At 34.0% G+C, this 24,922-nt stretch overlaps 3 protein-coding genes across 6 annotated transcripts; 2 read left to right on the top strand and 1 right to left on the bottom strand.

The window, feature by feature from the left end:
* Positions 1–4,964: 4,964 nt before the first annotated feature.
* Positions 4,965–9,952, top strand: LOC133291173 (protein SUPPRESSOR OF K(+) TRANSPORT GROWTH DEFECT 1-like). Its single transcript, XM_061489386.1, has 8 exons — positions 4,965–5,657; positions 6,422–6,527; positions 7,234–7,432; positions 8,734–8,802; positions 8,882–8,956; positions 9,061–9,159; positions 9,247–9,402; positions 9,616–9,952. Exons 1-8 carry the CDS (start codon positions 5,186–5,188, stop codon positions 9,739–9,741), a joined length of 1,302 nt encoding a protein of 433 aa, XP_061345370.1. The 5' UTR covers positions 4,965–5,185; the 3' UTR covers positions 9,742–9,952.
* Positions 9,953–10,777: 825 nt separating this feature from the next.
* Positions 10,778–13,716, bottom strand: LOC133291165 (pentatricopeptide repeat-containing protein At2g27610). The gene has a single exon (XM_061489370.1). It carries the CDS (start codon positions 13,714–13,716, stop codon positions 11,080–11,082), a length of 2,637 nt encoding a protein of 878 aa, XP_061345354.1. The 3' UTR covers positions 10,778–11,079.
* A 3,355-nt stretch (positions 13,717–17,071) lies between these two features.
* Positions 17,072–24,241, top strand: LOC133291179 (protein HIRA-like). 4 transcript variants are annotated; one of them, XM_061489397.1, is made up of 10 exons: positions 17,072–17,334; positions 18,105–18,380; positions 18,570–18,821; positions 18,897–19,294; positions 19,422–20,433; positions 21,147–21,357; positions 21,528–21,768; positions 22,396–22,518; positions 22,995–23,112; positions 23,631–24,241. In XM_061489397.1, the coding sequence occupies exons 1-10, from the start codon at positions 17,227–17,229 to the stop codon at positions 24,015–24,017; spliced, it is 3,126 nt and encodes a 1,041-aa protein (XP_061345381.1). In that variant the 5' UTR covers positions 17,072–17,226; the 3' UTR covers positions 24,018–24,241. The 4 variants fall into 4 exon arrangements, with proteins under 4 accessions (XP_061345381.1, XP_061345380.1, XP_061345382.1 ...); XM_061489396.1 differs by having other exon boundaries at positions 21,147–21,462; XM_061489398.1 differs by having other exon boundaries at positions 22,966–23,112; positions 23,631–23,769.
* Positions 24,242–24,922: the final 681 nt, after the last annotated feature.

Here is a 24,922-nt window from a genome sequence, read left to right as displayed (position 1 = left end):
AGATAATATGATTATGTGATAAATTATTTAATTATTTATGTAATTTTAATATTTTATATGAACAGGTACAATTTTACGATCCGTTTCAAATTTACAATTTATGATTTTTTTACTCCCTCTCGATCTTAAGTAAAATCTCGATCTTAACACCATTGGCCTTGAGATATCTTAGTCCGTTAGAGTAGGAAAAAAAATGTGAAGGGAGATAACAAATCAAATGTGTTATAATACAAGAAAACAAATCAAATGTACTGTAATCTAGTTATAACAAAATAAAAATTAGACAAAAATTGTTGTAAGTTTATTTTTTTGGCAGATAAGTTATTGTAAGTTTATGATACAAAAACAAAATAGCAAACGGGTAATAATTCAAGAAAGATGACGAACTCCCACTTCTTTACTTTCCCAAAGAAGGAGAAAGCTAAGATAATTATTAATTCCTTAAATTGTGGGCAAGGGAGATATAAGAAATACCCATTAAATGATCCTACTTTTCACGTTTAAAAAAAGAGTTTTATAATTCTCATTTAACATAAGAATTAAATTTTTCTTACACATCTTTCGATTTTCGTACTGACATGAGTCCTACATATAATTTTTTCTAACACATGGATCTCACATGTTTTTTATCTCTACAACATGAGATTTCAATTCTCATTCAACATGAGAATTATAAAACCCTTAAAAAAAAGGAAAAAAATTGTATAAAGAGTGAACAAGGAAAGAGGTTAAGTATTTAATTTATGGGTTTGATGTTTGTCATTTTAAATGACATAAGTTATATCATTTTAGAAGAGAGATAGACACAAAAAATGAAAATCATGAGGAGAAAGTGAGTGTTTTTTTTAATTTAAATTTCAAATAAAAAAATTATTTTGTGTCTATCTCTCTTTTAAAATGACAAATATTTTCCCTTTAATTTATAGTTGGGTTTCATTGCTGATATCCTTAATCCGACAAGTCGGAAGGTTTTTTATTTGATTTTTTATTAAGTATCTATTTCTCACCACCATAATTCTGAAACTTAACTTATATTCATGTGTGTATAATAAAAGGTTATATTTTGTTATGAATTGATCCATATCTCAATAACTTGTCTAACAAAAGATATTCAAATAATATCCTAGATAGTAGAGGATCAAAGAAATACATTCCCATTAGGATTTTATACTTACAGGAAACTCCTAAATTTATTTCCTATTGCTGCCAATATTGTGTGTACATTCTCACGCTTTGGCTATACGCCCATTATCAAGTGCATAGTAATTGATACATTGGTCTTGAGCTAATTAAATATCTTTCTCGTAAATATCTCTGAACGTATGCATATATAAAGACTATATATTTATGGTCTATGTGGACCTAACATATTTCATCTCCGCTCAACATTTTGCAATACACTGCTAACAATGAGGGGAAAATATTTACTATACACAGGTTATAAGTGTACCAATATGTTGGGGGACAGTGAACACCAAATCCAGCCCATGACATTACAAAATTCCTGTATCATACATAAACGGTACTTAGCCTACAACAATCATTATATTAATTCATATACAGTGGATGTTTCATTCGCCCGTCAGGTACCTTTCTGATGCTCATCTGTATCCTTTGAATTGGCAAAGGAAATAGTATACCCCTTCATCTTTCTTCTTTGAAGGCCCAAAATATGAGATTTATATCGGTTGTGCTCCTCAACAGTGGCAGATCCAGGAAATTAATGAAGGGTGAGCATTTAATAAGGTCTTGTCTAAAATACGACTTGCGAGCAGCTCCCGGCTGGCTGAATCTGGTTTAAATATAGATATGTACGGATTGCGACTTAATTGGACCGATGATGGAGGAAGAAGTAAATGTTCCAACTTTCAATAATGGAGATTGAGGTTTGAGAGAAGATGAATCAATATGTAGATGCAAACAATGGGTGTCGAATAGAGCTCTCTGCGGTTAGGTTTAGATAATGAAGATGGAGGAGAAAAAAAAACTCACGAAAAAATAAAATAGAATGAGAAAAATTAAAGCTCGTAACAACCAATTAGGGTTACTACCAATCAATTTCACCGTTATATCGATTATGTTGATCCAACGGTTATATTTATTTCTATCTTTGTATGGTTATGATCCCCATATTTAATGTAAAAGTATTAAATATGAAAAATCATAACCATACAAAGGTAGAAATAAATATAAAGTATTAAATATGGGGAATCATAACCATACAAAGATGAAAATAAATATAATCGTTGGATCAACATAATCAATCTAACGGTGAAATTGATTGGGATGAAAATAAATATAACCGTTGGATCAACATAATCAATCTAACGGTGAAATTGATTAGTAGTAACATTGATAGTAACCCTAATTAGTTGTTACAATATCCTACTCCGAAATTAAATTGGAAAAACTTGAATTTCAAGATAAGAGTATTTTTGTATTTTTGCATCATAATTTAAGGGTGGGCACTTGACCCTCTTCTCTTCAACCTACATCCGCCTCTGCTGGCATGTACTATTACTACTACGAGAAATTTGTTCCCCTCACCGATTTTCAACTTTTTTATGTCATCGATTGAATAAGTTACAGAGTTTTTTGTATTAAGCATAATTATATATTTCACGTTTACAAATCCTTTGATATTTGAAAAATGAACATTTATTAAGTGTAATTCAATTAATAACACATGCTGTGTAAAGTAGGGAGAAGAGAATTTAATTTTTACCAAATACATATTTGGAGATGAGCGATGAGTTTTAATTGTGTTAAAACTTTTGAAAATACTAGGGCCGATTCACTTTAAAGAAGTGGTAATTAAAGTCGATACATCAAAAAAGAAAAAAATGAACTAAAAAAATGAAAATGTAGATAAACAATGACAGTTTGATTTAATACAAATTTTATTCACATTTCAGTCCTTAATTAATGAGAAAAATATTTATCTTTTTAAAAGACATCATTTGTGTTATTTTATTTTCACAAAAAAGTAGGATCTACACTTTTATTTTTTTTGTCCATTCACTCTTTTCCCTGTCATTTATCTCTTTCTCTCACTTATAAGGACACAACTTTAGGGGTGTATTAGATTGAGATTTCAAAGGATTTTAATGGATTGTTTTTGGACAAAAAATTCCGTTGGTATTCGATTAGGATTTTAATGGATTGAAAAAAGTCATGTGGTATTCAATTGAGATTTTAAAGGATTATTTTGAAATCCGTTGGTATTCAATCAAGATTTTCAACAATGGAATCACAATCTCGTGGTATTCAAAAATCAGACCATTTTAATGGATTTTCTATAGGTGTGGATTTCGTAAGACTTTTTAGTGAAAAATATAAATAAGATGTCTCTCTTGCAATCTCACCCCAACCCCTAGTATTTCTTGAGATTCTTCTATTGCAGTGTTTTGTTCTTCCTTTGGCAGGTTGGCAGGTTGACTACTCGAAATTGGATTCCGTCAAGGGAGCTTCGTCAAAACTAAAAAAAAAAGAGCATATTTTTGAGCGGTTTTGATCACAAAATAACCCAGAAACAACAAATCAACGAGATTTTAATATAATCTATCTAAAAAATAACATATTTTTGAGCCATTTTTGAATTTTTTTGGAAGTTTAAAGAGTGATTTTTCAAGCTATGGGTCGCGGTTTTTCTTGACATAAAAAGTGTGATTTTTGTATTAAAAACAACATAAAACCGTAGAAAAATAACAGGGAAACTAAAACCCTCAAACAAATTTTCGTTTTACATCAATTAAACAATAACAATTTAAAGAAAGATTGAAACTTTCATAATATGAACCCTGTATTTCGTAACAATACATTCATGAACGAAATTCCTTCACTATAGGAAATGATTTCAAACAATTTTTATGTCAATAGATAACTAAAAGCTTGTTTCTCAAAAGCCCCAAAGCAATTTAAGGTTTCAATGTATCGATTGAAATTTTTTTGAGAAATTTTCTAAACTTTCATGTAATTAAACCCAAAATTTCAGATTCATATGGTTAGAAAATTTCAAAAACTCCAAGATTTTCTAGATCAATTGCAAAAATTTCAGAAGAAATTTTATCATGAACTTTAGGTTCTATATGCAAATTTAGAATTATTTTTATAATTAAAAAAATTGGATCTTATAATCATATATGCATAGCTATGATACCAAACGAAGAAGATAATTTTCAACCCATTAGATATGTGAAAAGCTATTGTTTAGTAATTTTGAATATTTGTTAAAAATTATATTATGTTTTACTGATTGAGAAAATTATATTAGGTTTTAGTTTTTTTTATTAATTTCATTGCATTTTTTTGTTATTTTTTATAAGAAAGATTATACTTACAACCTATTTTTTTTTACAACCTTTTACAACTATATTTTAACCGTTGATTTTCGTCAATCAATGATTATTATTTTCGCAAATCAAACTCATTAATTAATATTTAATTTGCAATGAATGATAACCGTTGATTGACGAAAATCAACTGTTCAGATATAGTTGTAAAATATTGTAAACAAAAATAGGTTGTATGTATAATATTTCCTTTTTGTATTGACTCTTATAATTTTGAATGTTAGTTAGAATTCATATAATTTTTTAAAATCTTATAAATTCATATTGTCCTTTCAAATGTTATAAATTATATTAAAATCATTTAAAATTCAATCTTATGAAATCTTAATTGTAAAAAAAGGCTTTTAAAAAAGTCTTTAAAGTCTCTCCAATTCTAAAATATCTTTTAATGTCTGTAGAATTTTTTATCTTAAAAAAGTTTTTTTTTATAATTAAAATAAACTTTTAAAATCTTAATCCAATACATCTCCCTACTTCTTACTTTCTTTAAAATGACAGATATTTCTTCCTTAATTATTTCACAAAACTCAATCGGTCGAAAATAAAATTCAGGTGAGAAATTTTTAAAAAAGAAACGCGTTTTTTCTGACACCAAAACCAACCTTTGAGGTTTTCTTTCCTCCTTTTCTTTTGTATTATTTCTGATCAGGTCCTCCTAAGCTCACCTTCAATTCGCAGAGTTAGGGTTTCGAAATCTGAGAAAATCGACCACAGATTTTCGAGAAGAAATGATTGTGTTGTAGGTTTAGGGTTTTCCCTTATCCTTCACCAGCTAATATTGAAAAAACTTTTTGGCGTGGGATTTCGATTCTTGTACATGCTATTGGAAGAAAATGTATAGCAATTTCAAGGAGCAAGCCATAGAGTACGTGAAGCAAGCCGTACAGGAAGACAATGCTGGGAACTATGCGAAAGCGTTACGTCTCTACACGAACGCTCTGGATTACTTCGAGATCCATTTGAAGTACGAGAAGAACCCTAAGATCAAAGAAGCCATCACTCAGAAATTCACCGAGTATCTGCGGCGGGCCGAGGAGATCCGGGCCCTCCCCGACGATGGAGGGCCCAGCCCGGCCTCCAACAGGGATGCCGCGGTGGCGACGCGGCCCAAGACGAAGCCCAAGGACGGGGAAGGGGGAGACGGGGAGGACCCGGAGCAGGCGAAGCTCAGGGCTGGGCTCAATTCGGCGATCATAAGGGAGAAACCCAATGTGAAGTGGAACGACGTCGCAGGGTTGGAGAGCGCCAAGCAGGCCTTGCAGGAGGCTGTGATTTTGCCTGTGAAGTTTCCTCAGTTCTTTACTGGTTGGTTAGCTTCTTCATCACTGCCAGTGCTAGTTGTAGTGAAATGATAATCATGGTTGTTTTTGTTGCCTTGTTAGAGGAATCCTTGCTTAAATGAAACTATGCATAATGAACTAGAAGCATTTTATCTATGTTTAGCAGCTTGCTTCTTATTGAGGGATAGGAATTTCTTTGTGCAAGTAGGTGCTTTTGACAGTTTGAAGCTGAAAAGTTTGTTTATTCACTTCATTCTTTTTAGTATGCAAAATGGGATAGGTTATTCTATTTGCTTTTTTTCATATCTACCTTGTCTACCAATTTTCAACATAGTTATATCAGAATCTCAAGATGAGAGGGAAATGATAAATGTTAGTTGAGATTGTGATCTAACTGTGTTGTAGAGTGGTACGCAAGGTAGATATGAAAAAAAGGTAAGTAAAATAACTTATCCCATGTAAAACCTTAATTTTCATAAGAAGGGACCTATAATTTGATCGAGACGTTATTTTATAGCTGAAGGGTCTGCTTGGTTGAGTTGAGCGTGTGTGGAAACTGGCAAGGGGAAAATAGAGGAAGGAGTGAATGATTTCAACAGAAGTTATGATGATGAGCGAAAACTGAGTTACATTTTATTTTCACCTTTCAATTTACTACATGTCTTCCATGCAGACTCTAAATTAGCATAGTTGAAAATTTCTTGTTATATCAATAGGATACAGTGTACATTCATTAAATTTTATTAATTTATGTAACATGGAACTTTGTTAAATGTATGGTCTCTTCAGGTAAAAGACGACCATGGAGAGCATTTTTGTTGTATGGACCACCTGGAACAGGGAAATCGTATTTAGCCAAGGCAGTTGCAACAGAAGCTGACTCCACATTTTTCAGGTAAATTCATTCTATTGTTTAAGCACAGAATAAGTTTATTTGGTTGAGAAACCTCCAGGTCTGGAATATACGTGATTACTGGGAAAATCCTGGGAATGAACTCATATTCATAAGTGAAAATATATGTTTGTCTCATTTTATGCATTGTATACCCTTTTATAGGCATTAAAACTGGAATTCCTAGTAAACAATCTTCTAGGACTTTCCCTATCCATTTAGTATCCCAATAGGATTCTAGTTCTACCATAACTGCATTAAGGTTATCTTATTAGCTAAATAAGATCCAAATTTCTAATGGAAATTACTCTAAAATTGACAATAACTGCAACATTATTATAATTGATTTCCATTGCTCTCCATCATTATCCAACCTTATGTTTGGATAAGATAAAAATGAGCGGAATTAAAATGAAAATAGTTTAGCTTTTTGTTTTTAAAAATAATGCTGAAAATTATAGAATTATGATATATGGCAGATTGATATTTGCCAATTGTGTTGTTTTTAGAAGATGATATATACATGATTATATTTCTTTTCAAATTCATCCTTCAATTTTCTCTGCCTTTTCTTGACAATAATTATGTTTCTATTGAGAATCAGATGTGTTTGATATTTATTAAAAAATGTCTTCTGTATTGTTATGAATGTAGGTCCATAAGTGGACATGTTCTTGCAAGCATTTTTAACTTTTGAATTCTTCACCAGTGTTTCCTCATCAGACCTTGTTTCAAAGTGGATGGGTGAAAGTGAAAAGCTGGTTTCAAGCCTTTTCCAAATGGCTCGAGAAAGTGCTCCTTCTATCATATTTGTTGATGAAATAGACTCGCTATGTGGTCAGCGTGGAGAAGGCAATGAGAGTGAAGCTTCAAGACGGATTAAAACAGAACTTCTGGTGCAGATGCAGGTAATAGTTTTATGGTGATGATATGTTGATAAGCATAATAATTAGTTTGTTAGTTTACATTTGAATTACATTATGCACAAGAAGAACTTGTTAGTAGCCTTAGTCCCAGTTATATAGTCATATATGTGGATCCTTCGATAAAATAGTTTCAAATCATGAAGAAAAGACAGAATCAAATTCTTAAGTTCTTTGATATAAACCCATTTAGGCACAAGCTTGTCTTGTGATTCACTTTTAAAAGTAGGTTTCCTTGGGTTCTGTTTATGCTGGGAGGTGTTGGATGGCTGGGTGCTTATTAATACATCTTGCATGTTTGAGTTTTTTGAGTTGGAGAAAAACAAGCTAAGCCTTCATTTTAAACAATTTTTGGCTAATTTTTTCTTGTTTCAGCATGTAAGACCATAGTAGTTGGATAGTAGAGCAAAGGTTAAGCTAATTCATGCAGGGCCCTGCTTCTTAGTAGTATTTTGGGTCTTCAAGTCTTGTTTGAGTGTGCAATAACAGCTACGTTTGAATTATCTTTAGTTTTATGCTTTCCTTTGATCAGAGTGTTTTCGTCACTGTTGCTGCTGTTGTTATTTTTTTTTTTTATAATATTAAAAAAAGCAATTCTAAGCCATTGTAGCTAATAATTATGTTTACTGTAGATTTGAAGTAGTCTCTTATAATGTACTCTGCATGTCCTGTTCTTATTCAATGAGATGTTCACAGAGAAAGTTGCATATTTTCAATTGTGCTTTATCTAGTATATACGTCTCAGAAAAGGAATGCTAGGTGTGTGTGGCAAACTGGTAATCACTGTGATGTTTATCCAGTCAACATCTTTGATTATTTTCAGTATGTATTTTCAACGAGATACTTATTCATTTTTATGAAACTGAACTACCAAAGAATGTTTTACTGGTCGTCAAACACTCAGAAGCACTTAAGCTTTCTTGTCTTTGTTCTTATCCTTGACCTGTGAAAATTTGTGAAGAAACATGGTTGATAACTTTTAGTAATGGGATTTTTTATTAATTTTCTTCCCATCTAAAAGTAATCTTGTTTTCTGTTTTGCTGTTTCATTTTAAGCTGAACCCGGCAGTTATTTTTTTATAAAATAATTCTTTTTTCATTATATTTTTCCCAAGTGCAAGCTATTGTCAAAATATAGCTTGTGTATCTTTTGTTTTTATACCTTTATTTTGATTCACTTTTTTGTTCTTAACATTAATGCAGTTTCCAACATTTTTGGTATATGTTCTATTTTCAGTTTCTCATTATTTGATGTAGTTTGTTGGTTTATCCACTTCACATTTTAGGGTGTAGGACACAATGATCAGAAAGTTCTCGTTCTTGCAGCAACAAATACACCCTATGCCTTGGACCAGGTAAGAAAAAAATCAATTCTGTTTATGCGATCCCATATAGAGTCATACAATGTTTTCACCAATCAATTTGTAATTGCAGGCAATAAGGCGTCGTTTTGATAAGCGCATATATATTCCACTACCTGATTTGAAGGCTCGCCAACACATGTTCAAGGCAAGGGCAATATGCATGATTATAAAATGATGGATTTTATTGGGCTATATAAACCTAGCAAATGGTTTTACCATGCTATTTTTCTGGCTTGATAAATTGAGCAGGTGCATCTAGGAGATACTCCCCATAACTTGGCTGAAAGTGATTTTGAATATTTGGCTAGCAGGACGGAGGGGTTTTCTGGTTCAGATATATCTGTCTGTGTAAGTCCTTCTATATGAAATAACCGGTTTCAATAATCTTTTACGTAGATGAATTTCAGGTAAAAGTTTTTTGGACCTCTTCTTCAGGTGAAGGATGTTTTATTTGAACCTATTCGCAAAACCCAAGATGCCATGTTTTTCTTCAAGAATCCTGAGGGTATGTGGATCCCATGTGGATCAAAGCAACAAGATGCATTACAAATCACAATGCAGGACCTTGCTGCAAAAGGACTTGCTTCTAAGGTATTCAAAATGATGTATATATATGGAAAAAACATTTCTCCGGCAACTTGAGATAAGTTTATCTTCGGCTACTCCAAAACTATGTCGTTTTGTTTATTTATTTCCTTATATTAATTGATTCATCTTTGAATGGTTATGCTTCTCTTTTTCTCTCTCTCTTATATGTAACTTTAATTGAAGCGGGGAAATGCTTACTGCTTAAAACTCATGCAGATACTTCCACCCCCTATTGCGAGAACAGATTTTGACAAGGTACTTGCCAGACAAAGGCCTACAGTAAGCAAAGCTGACCTTGAGGTTCATGAGAGATTCACGAAGGAGTTTGGAGAGGAGGGTTAACGCTGATGGAGTTTCACTTCAAAGATTCACACTGGTTTTAAATATATTCGTTATAATCTGTAATTTATTTAGCGGTTGGAACAAGTGAAATGCGTTTTTTTTTTTTTTTTTTAATTTTGTTTGGGGGGATTTAATTTTGTTTGGGGGGATGTGAAATCCTCTTTTGTACGGAGGTGGATTTATACAACTGGATACTCATTTTTTTTTTTGGGTACTCATACTCATTTTACTTTTCCTAAATTGTGTATAACGGGTTCTGATATATGATTAGAAAACAACTTGAGTGATGCTGGTTGCTTACGTTGTTCTGCTATGGAGGGTAGGTGTGGTGGGTGCTTTTCAATTTTCGAAATGGATGAAATATTAAGCTGCTATGCTGCACTAAGCTACTACTGTAAGATACACCAGATTAATTACGAAAGATGCCGATTAGGATATTCACTTTATCATAAAACCTGTTTCTAACTAAACTGTTTTACTAAATGAAATTGAATAATTTTTTATACAACCGAGAATTTACTCCTGAAAATGCATATAAATTGTATAGAGTTTATGTCTTAATCAATGCATATGGAGGTACTTCTCCTTTTCTTTTTTATTTTTAAAATCAATGGACGTCATCAGGATTTCCGTATAACCAATTCTCAATCAGCAAGAGGCAATCTTTGTATATTGCCTAATCACCGAAGTTATATTGATTCAGTGGCAGAAGTTTCAAACAAATTCTATCACCAGTTCATCAAAAATTGATTACTTCTCATCATGGAGTGAAGATTTTCTCTAGAATTCAACGTATCAATGTTGATAGCACTTCTCATTATGTTATTTATGTATCTGACAACTAAAATTGATTACTTCAATATTACAGAGTTTCTAAATTTAGAATTCAATAAGTTAATGAGCAAATAAAAGTTAAAATAAGGGAGGGAAAATGACCGGTAGGCAAGAAACATTTTAGCAAATACCTAAACTAATCATTACCTGCCTTGAACCAGTTCAGCAGCAAAACTGGCATGGACTTTCAGAATTCCTGGAATCAGCTAACAAATTTTAGCAATACTATCAACTTTTTTGCCATAGCGATATTAAATGCATATTTTCTGAGAGTTTCTGTTGGCAGATCATCCTTCCCAAGTTGAATAATATCTACAATGGTCTATCTCAGAGTGGAGAACCAATATCATCATACATTTAGGATTTCACTTCCCATGACACTCTTTACATAAAGCTTCCACAAGAATTTATGCTTTGTGGAAAAGCTTCATGGATCCTTTGGCAAACAAAAGCCTGATCCACAAAAGAATATTCAAAACAAATAAAGCATATTAGCCCCAAACATCACCAGTAGTCTCCACATGAACACAAACCACCTTTAAAATGATGAAACCGATTTGAATCTCTGACAACAATATATCTCTGTTCAATGAGTGATACTAACTTAATAAAGCTGTGACAGTCTCCACAGACCCTAAGATTCTTCACAACCTGGATGGGAATTTCAGGAAGTGTAGCTATTAACCCAAAGGCAATGGCCAGCCTTTCACTATGCTGAGAAAGAATAGTTTCTTTGTGTTCCTCTTCTATATCATGAAACACATAGTTTGTATCAGGCTGATAACCTGCATCCCTCAACCGGATATTTAACTCTGAAAGTTTTGAGTAAATATGGTTTGACAAAGGATGTGACAAATCACCAGCCAAGAATGAGTACGTCTTGTTTTTTACCTCAATCCAGCTATACCCAGGTTCTTTTTTCACTTTTCTCTTATCCATCAATTTTCTCACATTGACTCTCTCTTGCCAGTTTCCTGCTGCAGCATACATATTGGATAATAGGACATAACCAGCTGAGTCTTGTGGCTGAAGTGAAATAAGCTTTTCAGCAGCAAGTTTTCCAAGCTCTATATTGCTGTGCACTCGAGAAGCTGCCAAGAGAGTGCGCCAGACAGTTGCACCCGGGGGAAATGGCATGTCATTTATGATATCCATGGCTTTTCCTAGCATCCCCGCACGGCTATATAGATCAATCATGCAAGAGTAGTGCTCCATTGTAGGATTAATGTGATAATCATTGATCATGACATTAAAGTAATTCTGACCTTTGTCCACTAGGCCAGCATGAGTGCAGGCAGAAAAGACACCGATGAATGTCACAGCATCCACTTCCAAGTTTCGTTTTTGCATCTCCTCAAATACCTCTAATGCTTTCTTGGCCTGGCCATGCTGTGCATATCCAGAAATCATTGAGTTCCACGAAAACAAGTCCCTCTCCTTCTGCCTTTTGAAAACTTCATGTGCACTATCAATATTGCCTCTCTTTGCATACATGGTAACAAGAGCACTACTTACACATAAAGCATTATTTAATCTCATTTTAATTGCACAGGCATGGAATTGTTTTCCCTGTTCTACTCCCGCTGTTGGAGCAGCACAGGCATTAATGATGCTGGAAAAGGTAAACTCATTTGGTTTGACCCCCTCCCTTGACAATTGGAGGAAGACTTTAGAAGCTTCTTCAGTTTCTCCTGTTTGTGCATATCCCGCTAGCATTGCTGACCATGCTATTACATCCTTCGCTTCAATTAGCTCAAAAACTTTAACAGCATCATTAACATTTCCTATCTTAACATAAGCATCTAAAAGTGCAGTTCCTACTGAAGATGACTTCTCATAATTAGTTTTGATAACTTCTGCATGTATTTGAGAAACGAAAACAGCATGTTGCACAGTAAGGACGGTAGAATACGTGAAATGATTTGGTTTGACACCTTCCCTCCTCATTTGGTAAAACAAATTTACAGCCTGTTCAGTTCCACCACTCTGCAAGTATCCACTGATCATAGCAGTCCATGACACCACGTCTTCACCCCTGCACATCAATGAGAATATACTAAAGGCATCATCCATTTCCTTGCACTTACTCAATGCTACCATGAGTGCATTTGTGACACTTTGGTGAGTGGAAAACCCACTCTTCAGAGCCCTACAGTGCAGCAATCTTACTAACTCCAATTCCTTAAGGCTTGCACATGACTTGATAACAGTAGCAAATGTCATATGCGTAGGTCTAGCCCCTGCAAGTTGCATGTTATTAAACGTTTCAAAAGCTTCCAAATCTTGTCCGTTTTTCACATGCCCTGCGATCATACTATTCCAAGAAACTGAATCCTTGTACTCCATATAATCAAAAATAGCTCTTGCATCTCTTAACATCCCTGACTTTGAATACATACTAATTAGAGAATTGCACACAGGTGTTGCTGTCTCAAAACCGTGCTTTATAACCATGGCATGGATTGGAATTCCAATATCAACCGCACCCTCATTGGCCAAAGCTGCAATTATAGTAGAAACAGTATACTGGTTAGGCATGTACCCCTCAACTTGCATCTGACAAAACAATTCCCATGCATGATCATTAAACCCATGCCATGAATAACCCGCGAGCAAGGAAGTCCAAGACACCACATTTCTCTCACCCATTTCATCAAAAACTCTCCTCCCATCTCTAACAGCCTCAGTTTTCATATACATATCAACCAGAGAGGTTCCTACACTAACATGCTGCACAAGTCCAAACTTGACGCACTGACAATGCACTTCTCTACCCACCACCCCATCAAATGAACTAGCACAAACTTTCAAAACGCAGGACATGGTGGATTCATCAGGGGGTAAACCCGAACGACAAAGGGACATAAAAAGGTGTAGGGCTTCTTGGGTTTGGTCATTGCGAGAGTAACGGAAGAGAAACTGGTTATGTTCTTTGAGGCCTCTCAGAGGAGATTGGTCGAACAGCTGTTGTACAATGGAAGGATCACCGTCCCACAAAGGGGTACTTAAATTGAGGGCAACAGCATGGGATTGCAGCAGAGGATTAGTGAAACAGTGAAAATGGTAACGTCCAAGTCTGAGAATTGGGTTTCTTGAAGTGTTGTTGGTTGTGAGTGCCCTCAAAGAGAGACTCAGAGTCATGCTCGAGAAAGTGACGTTTGTTTCAAATATTTGGGGTGACAACGTACGCTAATAATGCCTATAATTTCGAGTGTTGGCGGCGGAACAACTCAACTGAACACTCCGTATCCATGCTTTTTGCGAGAGCTCTTTCGGTACCAACTACCTACGTCGTTTCAACCGGGACTACAGGGAAATATAAAAAAGACATAGATGTGCAATGTTACACCGACACGACAACGTTGATTCTAAACAAAAAAAATTGTTAAATTTTGAGAAGTTATGACACATTTTAATATTATATAATATTTTTAATTTATGTAATATATATTATATTTAAGATATCTTAAATGTTTATATTAAATTTAATAAAATAAGTATTAGAATAAATACACTTTATTCTAATAATGATAATCGTAATCTAATAGTTGAAATTCAAAATGCAATGCAACGTAACCTTTGAATATTTTTTGAGCTTTTACAATGAGTATTGGAGTGTCAGAAAGTGTCGGAGTGCCAAAAAATGTCAGACACGACACGTTAAAGATTTTGAAATGTCGGCGTTTTATATTAGATGAATGTCAGTTACATGACAAATTTGGTATCATGTAATACATATGGGACCACACTTTTTTTTTTATTTTTTTTGGAAAGATTCGTATTTTGTTGTGTTTATGACAGATTCATATTTTTCTAAATTTAAATGATATATATATTTATTTTAATTTGGGAAAAAATATGTATCGAATTCGATACTCTCCCTATATTAAAAAATTTCCGCTTCTGTCTATCAAAAAAAAAAAATTCCGCTTCTTGAACTTTTCTGATACTAGTATACTACCTATATCATTTCCCAAATTAGTAAACAGGACTTAAAAGGAAAATATACAAAAAGATATGAATTCAAATGATACGAAATTTTTCTGATTTGAGAAAAAGGGATCATTGCATTCGGTACTGCCCTTGTATTAAAAAAATTCCGCTTCGAGAGCTTTTTCAATATGTAGTACGTAAATAATTTCCTAAATTAATAAACAATCAAGACTTAAAAGAAAAATATATAAAAAGGCATGGATTCAAATAATATGATTTTTTTTTTTTTAGAAATATTACAATTGGTTCATTGCTTCGCAATTAATTCGATTCGAGGCGGATCCATGATTAAAGTTTTAAACTACTCCCAAAGGTGGTATTGGAGAGATTCGAACACATGCTCTCACCCCACCTGCTTAGCTTCCATGCATCAACTGAGCTACCACCGTTTGGTTAAAAATTTTCAGATTTGAGAAAAATGGAGTATCAAATTCGATACTCTTGTCTTGATGTGTTAAAAAAAATTCCGCTTCTAGGGCTTTTCGATATCACTTTAGTACCTACATAATTTCTCAAATTAGTAAATAATTAGGATCTAAAGAAAAATATACAAAAGGCATGGATTTAAATGATATATTATAATACATACATCGTTTTTCAAATTAGTAAACAATCAGGACTGGTTCTCGGATGTTTCCTCGTAGTTCACCCTCTCACAATTGTATATTATCATGTCATTAAAAAAAGGAAATCATTTTCTTATGTAATAGGAGATAGTTTTATCATGTTATGAGACATCGAAAATCGTGCTGTCCTTTTTATTTTTTATTTTTTTTAACAAGTGATGGACTTCATCACTTATTGTATCTATGACATAAGAGATGATATCTCATGTGACATGAGAAAAGAGAAACCCAAAAAAAATATAACCTTACATATAATTATTTTGAGAGTTAAACTTTTTATCAATATGACAAATATATAATTGAGTGATAATAGAAAAATAAATTATATTGAGTGTATACAAATTAAATCTTTATCTTTTAAAAAAATGACCTCACTTTTATGCGTAACTGTAAGGATTGGAATATGTGGTCACTTGTTGATTTAATAGTTTGATTATTTTTCAACCAAAGAGTATAATTTGGACGAAAAATAATTTTTTTTGACTTGTTTAAATTGAATAAAATACATTATTTTTTTGTTTTGTAATAATATCAAGTTGACTACTAATTCATTTCATAGAATATTTAAATCATTATTATCGAGAAACTTATTTTTGGCCAGATTCGTTGGTCATTATTATCATAAGTATGGTAGTAGTGCCAATAGATTAATAACTTGATTAGGAAAGGAAATTAAAAAACTACACTTGACTTTTTGGCCTTATTAAAGCCAAGTTGTAGTTATACTTATATGAAACCGAAATATCCAATATTCCAATGTATAGCTGTTTTTCTTTCTATTTGTTTCTTTTGGAAAAACAATGTTCTCTACTATCACTAATATTCTTGTACTCTTTTGCTTCTTACCCAGCGGCCTATGCACTATATCAAAACTCAAAAAGTAAGTTTTCATTCATAATTTCATATCCACCGTATCCATCCTTTTTTTTTTTTTTTTCAATCCATAATTTCTTTTTTAATCTCTGTTATTGCTTTTTTTTTTCTTTTTTTAATTTCTTAATTTTCTAGTCATTGACATTTAAGTTAGCTAGATTTGACCGTTGATAGGGAAGTTAGCCCCTCGATCTTCTCTTACTTTTTTTTTTTTCAAATAAAAAAAAAAAATCTTTCTTTCTTTTCTTCAGGGTTTTTCATTAATTTAGTTTATTTGCCCCTTTCAAGAAAATTGCTAAACCCTTGAGTATGCATGCCAAATTTCAGTGAATTATTACTACCAGGGAGTTTATATTCACAACGGATGCTTTCATATCCATATCAAACTTTAGAATTTGATATTAAATCTTAATTATTGATTTTTGTCAGTTGATGATTATAATTTTTATTAATCAAACTCATTAATTAATTATTATTTTCTAATAAATAATAACCGTTAATTGACAAAAATTATCAGTTAAGATTTAATAACAAATTTTAAAGTTTGACATGGGTATCAAATGATCATATCTTGTATTTATAATCTCCTATTGTTTACAACTTCTTACTATCATATTTGGGATAGGATATTGTTACTACCAAATAATATTACTATCATATTTTAACCGTTGATTTCTGCCAATTAAAAATTATCATTTACTTGTGAATTAATAATTATTTAATGAGGTTATTATTATTTGATAATAATAATATCCTATCCCAAATTTTAATGGTTGAATTCCAGTAATTTAATAATTTTAATTTATTAAATATTAATAATTAACTAATAAATATGATGCAATAAATTATAATTTTGATTGTAAGAGATTATAACCAACTGAGGTTGTAAATATAATATTCGTATGTTATTATTATTATTATTATTATTCTTTTTTTCTGATTCTGGTTTTCACAGTAATTCTGAAACAGCATTTGCGTAGGAATCTCGTAGGTTTTGAGCATAGTGGGTGAAGTTCTCAGCTCCTTCCACTGCACCCAAATTCAAACCGGGTTTTATTCTTTTGAAAGAAAAGTAAAGGAATTGAATTTGCAGTAAGCAGAGTGGAAAAAAAGACACTTTTTTTATTTTTTGTGTGTGAAAGAAGAGATTTTTTGGAAGATGATTGCCGAGAAACCTAGTTGGGTTAGGCATGAAGGCATGCAAATTTTCTCCATTGATGTTCAACCCGGCGGGGACAGGTTCGCTACTGGTGGTGGTGATCACAAGGTATGAAAATTTTCTTCATGTGTTTGAAATTCTCAATTTACGGATGATTTTGAATTTTGAGCCTTTAGTTATGTGGTTTCTAAGGACATAGCACCCCACTTTGATTATAATTCTTTGTAAACTTCAACAGCCCTGTAATTCTTTTATATGGGATTTGATTATCTGTTTTTTCCCCCACTTTTATTTTTTTGGATAGATAACAAAGGAACATTGCTTTCTTTATATTTTCTATTAATTGAAAATATTGATCACACTTTTTTTGAAGCATGTGAGTTGTTACTATTTTTCTTGATTCAATGTGTCCTTTACTTCATGCTTATTTATTTTCAGGGCCTAGAGTATCTTTTTGTGTTTCATATTTATAAGAATTGCTTCCGAACGAGCGTGTCATTTATTTTTCTGGATGCATAATTTAGCTCAAGATTTCTTGGTGCCTTCTGCTGAATTACTTTTTATATTAAAATAAAAAGAAATAATAAACATCTAACGTTAATAGTTAATACTGCCAGCTTAGTGTCAGCAAAAAACTTTGAAATATTTCTTGCTTCAAAATTTCTTGATTCTCTTGTTTTACTTTGTCTTCATAACTTTTCTGTGTACCTTACTAACGTTTTCCCACTGTATATGAGAAAACTAGCTGTGTACCAGTTACATGCCTTCAGTGTAGCATTTGATTCCAATATTGGATCATTATGTTCCAAATTTGTTTTTTTTTTTTGGCATTTGAGTTATTTTTCTTATAATGACATTCTCAACTATGTTTCATGCAGGTTCGCATATGGAATATGAAGTCTGTTAGTACGGACAGAGAAAATGATGCCTCTTCTCAAAGGCTTCTTGCAACCCTGCGGGATCACTTTGGGTCTGTCAATTGTGTTAGGTGGGCTAAGCATGGAAGGTATGTCGCATCAGGGTCCGATGATCAGGTGATATTGATTCATGAGAGAAAGCCTGGTTCAGGAACTACAGAATTTGGCAGTGGAGAGGCCCCGGATATTGAAAACTGGAAAGTTGCAATGACTTTGAGAGGACACACTGCAGATGTGGTAATGCAATTGATTTTACTTTTTCATCTTCTTTTCTTTTTCAAAAATACTTCCAACCAATTAATTTCATGCTGACATTTGCTTTTTGGAATTCAATGAACCAAATGTGTCATCTAAATGGGCCTCTAGCTGCTTATCTGAATGCTTTTACATTTTCAATTGATATCTATTTGTCCATGCTTAAAGTAGGTGGATCTTAATTGGTCTCCTGATGATTCCGCATTGGCTAGTGGGAGTTTGGACAACACTATCCATGTATGGAATATGAGTGATGGCATTTGCATTACTGTTCTAAGGGGCCATTCTAGCCTGGTTAAGGGGGTTGCTTGGGATCCTATTGGCTCATTTATAGCAAGTCAATCTGATGATAAAACTGTCATTTTTTGGCGAACTAGTGATTGGAGCCTTGCTCATAGGACAGATGGTCACTGGACAAAATCAGTAAGTTTCTTATTTTGAATTTTTTTCTGATCGAATAAAACTTTCTATTTCCTACTTATTGTGTCTTCCTTTCAGCTTGGATCAACCTTTTTCAGGCGGCTTGGGTGGTCTCCTTGTGGTCATTTTATCACCACTACTCATGGTTTCCAGAAGCCAAGGCATTCTGCCCCTGTGCTAGAGAGAGGGGAATGGTCCGCAACATTTGATTTCCTAGGACACAATGCTCCCATCATTGTAGTGAAATTCAACCATTCTATGTTCAGAAGGAATTCCTCTAATGCTCAGGAAGTGAAGTCTGAACCTGTTGGGTGGACCAATGGTGCTTCCAAGACTGGAAGCAAAGAGCCACAGCCTTACAATGTTATTGCCATTGGAAGTCAGGATCGGACTATAACAGTATGGACTACTGCAAGCCCCCGTCCTCTGTTTGTGGCTAAGCATTTTTTTGCTCAAAGTGTTGTGGACTTGTCCTGGTACTACTATTCATCTCTAGCTGCATTTGATATGTTATGTAAATGTTATTTTTAAATTAATATTTTGACTTTATTATATCTTTGAGTGATTCCTCTTTATTATTCTTTACTTTCCCTTTTGAAACAGGAGTCCTGATGGATATTCACTTTTTGCATGCTCCTTGGATGGATCTGTAGCTACATTTCATTTTGAGGTAAAAGAACTTGGTCAGAGATTAGGTGATTCTGAGCTAGATGAATTGAAGAGAAGTCGTTATGGCGATGAAAGAGGTCGTAAAGCAAACTTAGCTGAAAGTCCGGCACAGTTACTGCTAGAAGCAGCTTCTTCCAAGCAAACATCCAGCAAAAAAGTGGTTTCTAATGTCCAGCAAAACCAAACAATTGAAAAGGCTTATGTTGATACGGGAGTTGCTACAACAAATGCTGAGCCTCAAGTTGATGATGGTAAGAAGAGTGGAGGTCCAGTTGGTGATGGGTCAAACAGAGTTACAACCTCTGGCCGGATTTCTAGTCCTGTTAAGCAAAGAGAATATAGACGACCTGATGGTCGTAAAAGAATTATTCCAGAAGCAGTTGGATTGCCTGTTCAGCAGGAAAACATGTCTGGTGCAGTTCAGCAAGAACTTGATTTTCCTCTTGTGTCTTCTGATCACAGAAAGGGTACTGACAGAGCTGTTTCTAATGATGATGGCATAAGAGCAAATAGCCTGGGAGGAGCACTTGGCAGGAAATCAGATTTAAAAGAGCGTTCTGGGGTTACTGCTAGGGCCACAATTTCTGAGAGCCTAGTAATTGAGAAGGTTCCAGCTTGTGCTGGCGATGGAAGCATCAATGTTGAGCAGTTGGGCAATTTGATGACTTCTAGTTCTTTAGTTCCTTGTTGTGCTACACTTTCCATTAGGGTATTTGACAAAAAAGGTGGGGAAGATAATTCACCTGTTGTTTTGGAAGCACGCCCAAGAGAACATGCTGTAAATGACATTGTAGGGGTGGGAAATACAACCACGATGAAAGAAACAGAAATTATGTGCACAAGGGGGCGTCAGACACTTTGGTCTGATAGGATATCAGGAAAAGTCACTGTTTTAGCTGGCAATGCTAATTTCTGGGCAGTTGGGTGTGAAGATGGATGTCTTCAGGTAAATCACTTTTCAACATATATATATCTATATATATATATATACATAGTAAATCATTGCGGCTTATATTGTATAGTAAGTTGTGATAGTTGTACCTAACATCCTTTATACTAACTGCTCGTTTTCCTAACACTTTCATCATCATGTTTTAATATTATTTGAACTTATCTCTTCTATGCATGTTTTATGCCCTTTAATATCTTGGTAGCATCTCTTTTGCATTGATCAAATTCAAGTCCATACAAGTTGTTAATACATGCGTGCCCTGCATACATGTATCAGGCAGAAGCTCAAACATTGTATAACTAATAATTGATCAGGAAAGTTGCTTATACTTAAAATACCCCATAAATATGACACATTGAGGGTGAAATTGCAAACCACATCATACATGTTGTAAACCACTGCATGACGATGGTTATCTGTTCTGTTTGAATCTTCTACTGCTTATATCATCTTGGGTTGTGTTCTGTGCGTTTTCTCCCATTATCTTTTGGTATTCAGATTTTAGATAAAATATTATGTTTCAATTCTGATATGGGCTTCTCTACTCTAAGTGACTAATGACTAATCTTTTTTAATGTGTGGTACATAGTTAAAACTTTTTGTGCTTGTAAAACTATGGGCTTACTGTATAGTTGAATGAATGGGGAAGATGTAGATCTTATGCTTTGAAAATCTCTGTTTTTTGTCTTTTGCTTTCTTCTGAGAAGATTTACACAAAGTGTGGGAGACGAGCAATGCCTACCATGATGACGGGATCTGCAGCAACATTTGTAGATTGTGATGAGTGCTGGACATTGTTGCTGGTGACAAGAAGAGGATCCCTTTATTTATGGGATTTATTCAACCGAACCTGTCTCCTTCACGATTCATTGGCTTCTCTCGTTGCTTCAAGTCCTAACTCATCTGCTAAAGATTCAGGTACCAAATATTACCTACATTTGTTTGATATTGGAGATACGTGGTTTTTAACTATGGCCTTGAGCTTATTTTTTTTATCCCCCTATATGAGGGCAACTTGCCTTGGTTTTTTCAACAATTTTTGCCATTTTTGGTGGCTATTTTATTTTAATTTTACCATTTCTTTTCAGGAACTATTAAAGTTATATCTGCAAAGCTATCAAAATCTGGTTTACCTCTTATTGTGTTGGCCACCCGCCATGCTTTCCTATTTGATATGAGTGTCAAGTGTTGGCTCAGGGTTGCAGATGATTGCTTCCCTGCATCAAATTTTGCCAGCTCTTGGAGTTTGGGTTCAATTCAAAGTGGTGAGCTGGCAACTTTGCAGGTTGATCTTAGAAAATATTTGGCCCGGAAACCAGGTTGGACTAGGTGTGTATTGATTGGCATCTATTTTTTTTATAGTCTAAAGTTGGCCTTGGTCCTTGATTTGAATTGTTGTTGGATATTGAATGGATATGAAATATATATAAACAACCAGGCTTTATTTCACTCAGTGGGGTCATCCGATCAAACAATGTTATTGGATTCTCTAAACTGCCAAATTTCCTATAAAACCTTGATCAAGGCCTTTTTTTAGCAGTTTCTCGTAATTGTTTAACCCCTTAGACAATCTTTCAGTTGATCAACTTTTTTCTTATTGGGAGCCCCCTTTAGTCTTCTTCTCTCTCAACCTAACCACCTTAGGCAGGTTTTTGTCCTCTTCTCTTCAATAGGTGCTACTCCAACTTTTTGTTGGATGCTTTTGTTCCTAATCTCATCTTGTATAACATGTATGATCATAAAAAGGATATATGTCAAAGCATAAATAAGTTTGAAAATATCTACAATTATTTCTTTTATATTTATGTTTTTGACTTTTTGTTTAGGAGGAGGATGCAACATGCTTGTTATCTAGTATCTCATGTTTTGTAATTTTATTTTCTTTCCTAACCCCCTTTTTGTTCGATTTCTGATGTTTTAAAGGAACACTTTCTAAACATGAGTATCTTGATACAGAGTGACTGACGATGGAGTGCAGACACGTGCTCATTTGGAAGCTCAATTGGCTTCTTCCTTGGCTTTGGGATCCCCCAGTGAATATCGCCAATGCCTGTTGTCCTACTTACGCTTTCTTGCAAGGTGTTATTATTTTCTCTTTTTCTTTTAGTTATTCTCCCAATGCTATTTTAGCACCTTCTTGTTCATTCATGAAACATGCATGCTTCTATATGCATTTAGTTTCTATCAAAAGTGCTTCTGACGAGTGATGTATCGTTTCTTACACCCCCCATGCCACTCTTGCTCTTGCTGTCTGTGTCGCACCTATTCAGCTGTTTACACTTTAAACACTATTTTTTTGCTAATTTTTTTTGGATCGTACCCTTACTAAATTAATTTAATTTACATGATAACTATTCTTAAAATGGATAGAACTCAACTTCTTGTGATTAGTCTTCAAGATTATTATTTTTTAATTAGGAAGATGCCATATATATTTATTCAGAGAATGTAGTCATAAATCTTAGTTTTAGATACTTTGTAATTATGCATGCACATTCTATGGTCTTTGTGATTTTGGACTTGCAGACTAAACAAGGATTATAAAATGATTGCAGAGAAGCAGATGAATCTCGTTTACGAGAAGTCTGTGAGAGTTTTCTTGGACCTCCAACGGGGATGGCTGAGGAAGCATCTTCATGTTCAAATAACCTGGCATGGGATCCTTTTGTGCTTGTAAGACTTTTTTCTATCAATACATATATAATAAATTGGGATCTATTAATCTCATGTTACATAAGATAACAGAGATAAAATTGTGGGGTCCACTACTTTTTCAAAAAAAGAAAAAATAGTGGACTCCACTATTTTGTTTCTGTTGCATGAGATAATTATCTCATGTTGCATGAGATAATTATTTCCCTAATAAATTTATGTATTGCTTGAACCCGATTATTATTACTGTTTATTAAAAAATGAGTCAAGCTGAGAATGGTATAATGGCACAGGAGCAGACTTAAATATTTTCCAATATAAGAATAGATTATTACTGAAATTTATTATGATTAGAGGGCTAACAGAGAGAAAATGCATGAAAGAAAGATTTATTTGCTGATTATTTAGGTCCAACAATACTTCACAGATTCATTTATCCACAAGAAGATGCTGGAATTCTATTGACCAACACACCTTATATGATTGTCATACCACATTATCATTTCATCATCTCAAATTTTCCAGCTGGACCCTTGCAGGGAATGAGGAAACACAAGCTCCTGAGGGAAGATATTCTTCCTTCCATGGCATCAAACAGGAAAGTCCAGAGATTGCTTAATGAATTCATGGATCTCTTATCTGAATATGAGATTGCTGATGCTAATGAAGACCACAGAAATCCCATGTTACCAAAGTCATCTTCACTAGCAACCAATCCGATCGAGAGCCATTCAGTAGCAACAGATCACGTGGACAGTGTTACACCAAAATTGGACCATGCAGTCAGAGATGATCAGCACAATACCCAACTGGAAAAAGATCAAACAAATTTTCCTCTGGCACTCACAAATGAAGCTATTTCAGATACCCCTATGACTGATCAAGTTTGCCAGGATACACAACAACTAAAGGAAGAAGGTTCCTAGCTAGTGCATCTCATTATTGGAGGTAGGTAGTATCCTGATACGGAAAGAAGTGGGTCCCAATAGAGACCCAGGTTATTGGTTAATGGGTTCCTGACTCAGCAATTTTTTTTTAAAGTTTTCATGAGAAGATAAATTAGTACAGAAAGGGACTCTCGAATTTCCCTACCATTTCCATTGTATTTCAATTAGTTGTATAACGACATTGTAATAAATATGTAATCGTAGTAACCATAATTCATTTTTCAGAAATAAGAATGACTTTATTGGAAATTCTTTCTTCCACCATTATTCTTGATTTGTTCTTTTATTGAATTGTTGAAGGGAGCAAGGTTAAAATGGGGTTGAGCCAGTGATTGTCATGATTGACTATGGAGTGTCAAAACAATTTTATACGATCCCTGGAAGTGGTGAATCATTTGGAACTTGTAGTGACCGAGACTCTTGTGTATCACGTAGAAGTGGCCGATTAGGGGAGTCCTGCATTATTAAGAATAATAGTTTCCTTGAAGTTTGCGGTGAAGGATTTGCATGATCAAGGGCAAGGGTTCTTTCTAAGTTTTGAGAAGGAGGGCAGAGAAGAGGAAGGAAAAAAATTGGGAAGAATTAACAAGGCTGCTAGTAGAGTATGGGGATTTATTCCAAGAACTCAAATGGCTACCTACAAAGAGAGATCGGGATCACGCCATTACTCTTTAAGTCAGGTAGTCAAGTGCCTAATTTGCGGCCATACAGGTAACTAGTGGCGGACTCATGAAATTTTTTTTATGTCCGCACATTTAGTGGCGGGGGTTTGAGGCCAGCGCCCTAAAAAAAAAAGTTTAAATCAACGCTTGAACTCGCTCATAATCTAGTTGCTTCCATAACAAGCTGTAGGTAATAGTTTGACCAATTATTTCCCCCCTAAA

The sequence above is a fragment of the Gastrolobium bilobum genome, unplaced genomic scaffold (assembly GCF_033153095.1).
Source record: "Gastrolobium bilobum isolate Gb01-03AN ecotype WA unplaced genomic scaffold, APGP_CSIRO_Gbil_v1 utg1383, whole genome shotgun sequence".
Taxonomy (NCBI): Eukaryota; Viridiplantae; Streptophyta; class Magnoliopsida; order Fabales; family Fabaceae; genus Gastrolobium; species Gastrolobium bilobum.
This window is presented reverse-complemented; position numbering and strand designations above follow the sequence as displayed.

What these genes read in the sequence shown, in the direction of transcription:
- LOC133291173 (XM_061489386.1), top strand. Translation starts at nt 5,186, where the DNA reads ATGTATAGCAATTTCAAGGAGCAAGCCATAGAGTACGTGAAGCAAGCC. An exon ending in CTCGCCAACACATGTTCAAG is followed by an intron (nt 8,957 to 9,060) that starts GCAAGGGCAATA and finishes TAAATTGAGCAG; the next exon opens with GTGCATCTAGGAGATACTCC. An exon ending in CAAAAGGACTTGCTTCTAAG is followed by an intron (nt 9,403 to 9,615) that starts GTATTCAAAATG and finishes AAACTCATGCAG; the next exon opens with ATACTTCCACCCCCTATTGC.
- LOC133291165 (XM_061489370.1), bottom strand. Translation starts at nt 13,716, where the DNA reads ATGACTCTGAGTCTCTCTTTGAGGGCACTCACAACCAACAACACTTCA.
- LOC133291179 (XM_061489396.1), top strand. Translation starts at nt 17,227, where the DNA reads ATGATTGCCGAGAAACCTAGTTGGGTTAGGCATGAAGGCATGCAAATT. An exon ending in AGTGTTGTGGACTTGTCCTG is followed by an intron (nt 19,295 to 19,421) that starts GTACTACTATTC and finishes CTTTTGAAACAG; the next exon opens with GAGTCCTGATGGATATTCAC. An exon ending in GTGAAGATGGATGTCTTCAG is followed by an intron (nt 20,434 to 21,146) that starts GTAAATCACTTT and finishes TCTTCTGAGAAG; the next exon opens with ATTTACACAAAGTGTGGGAG.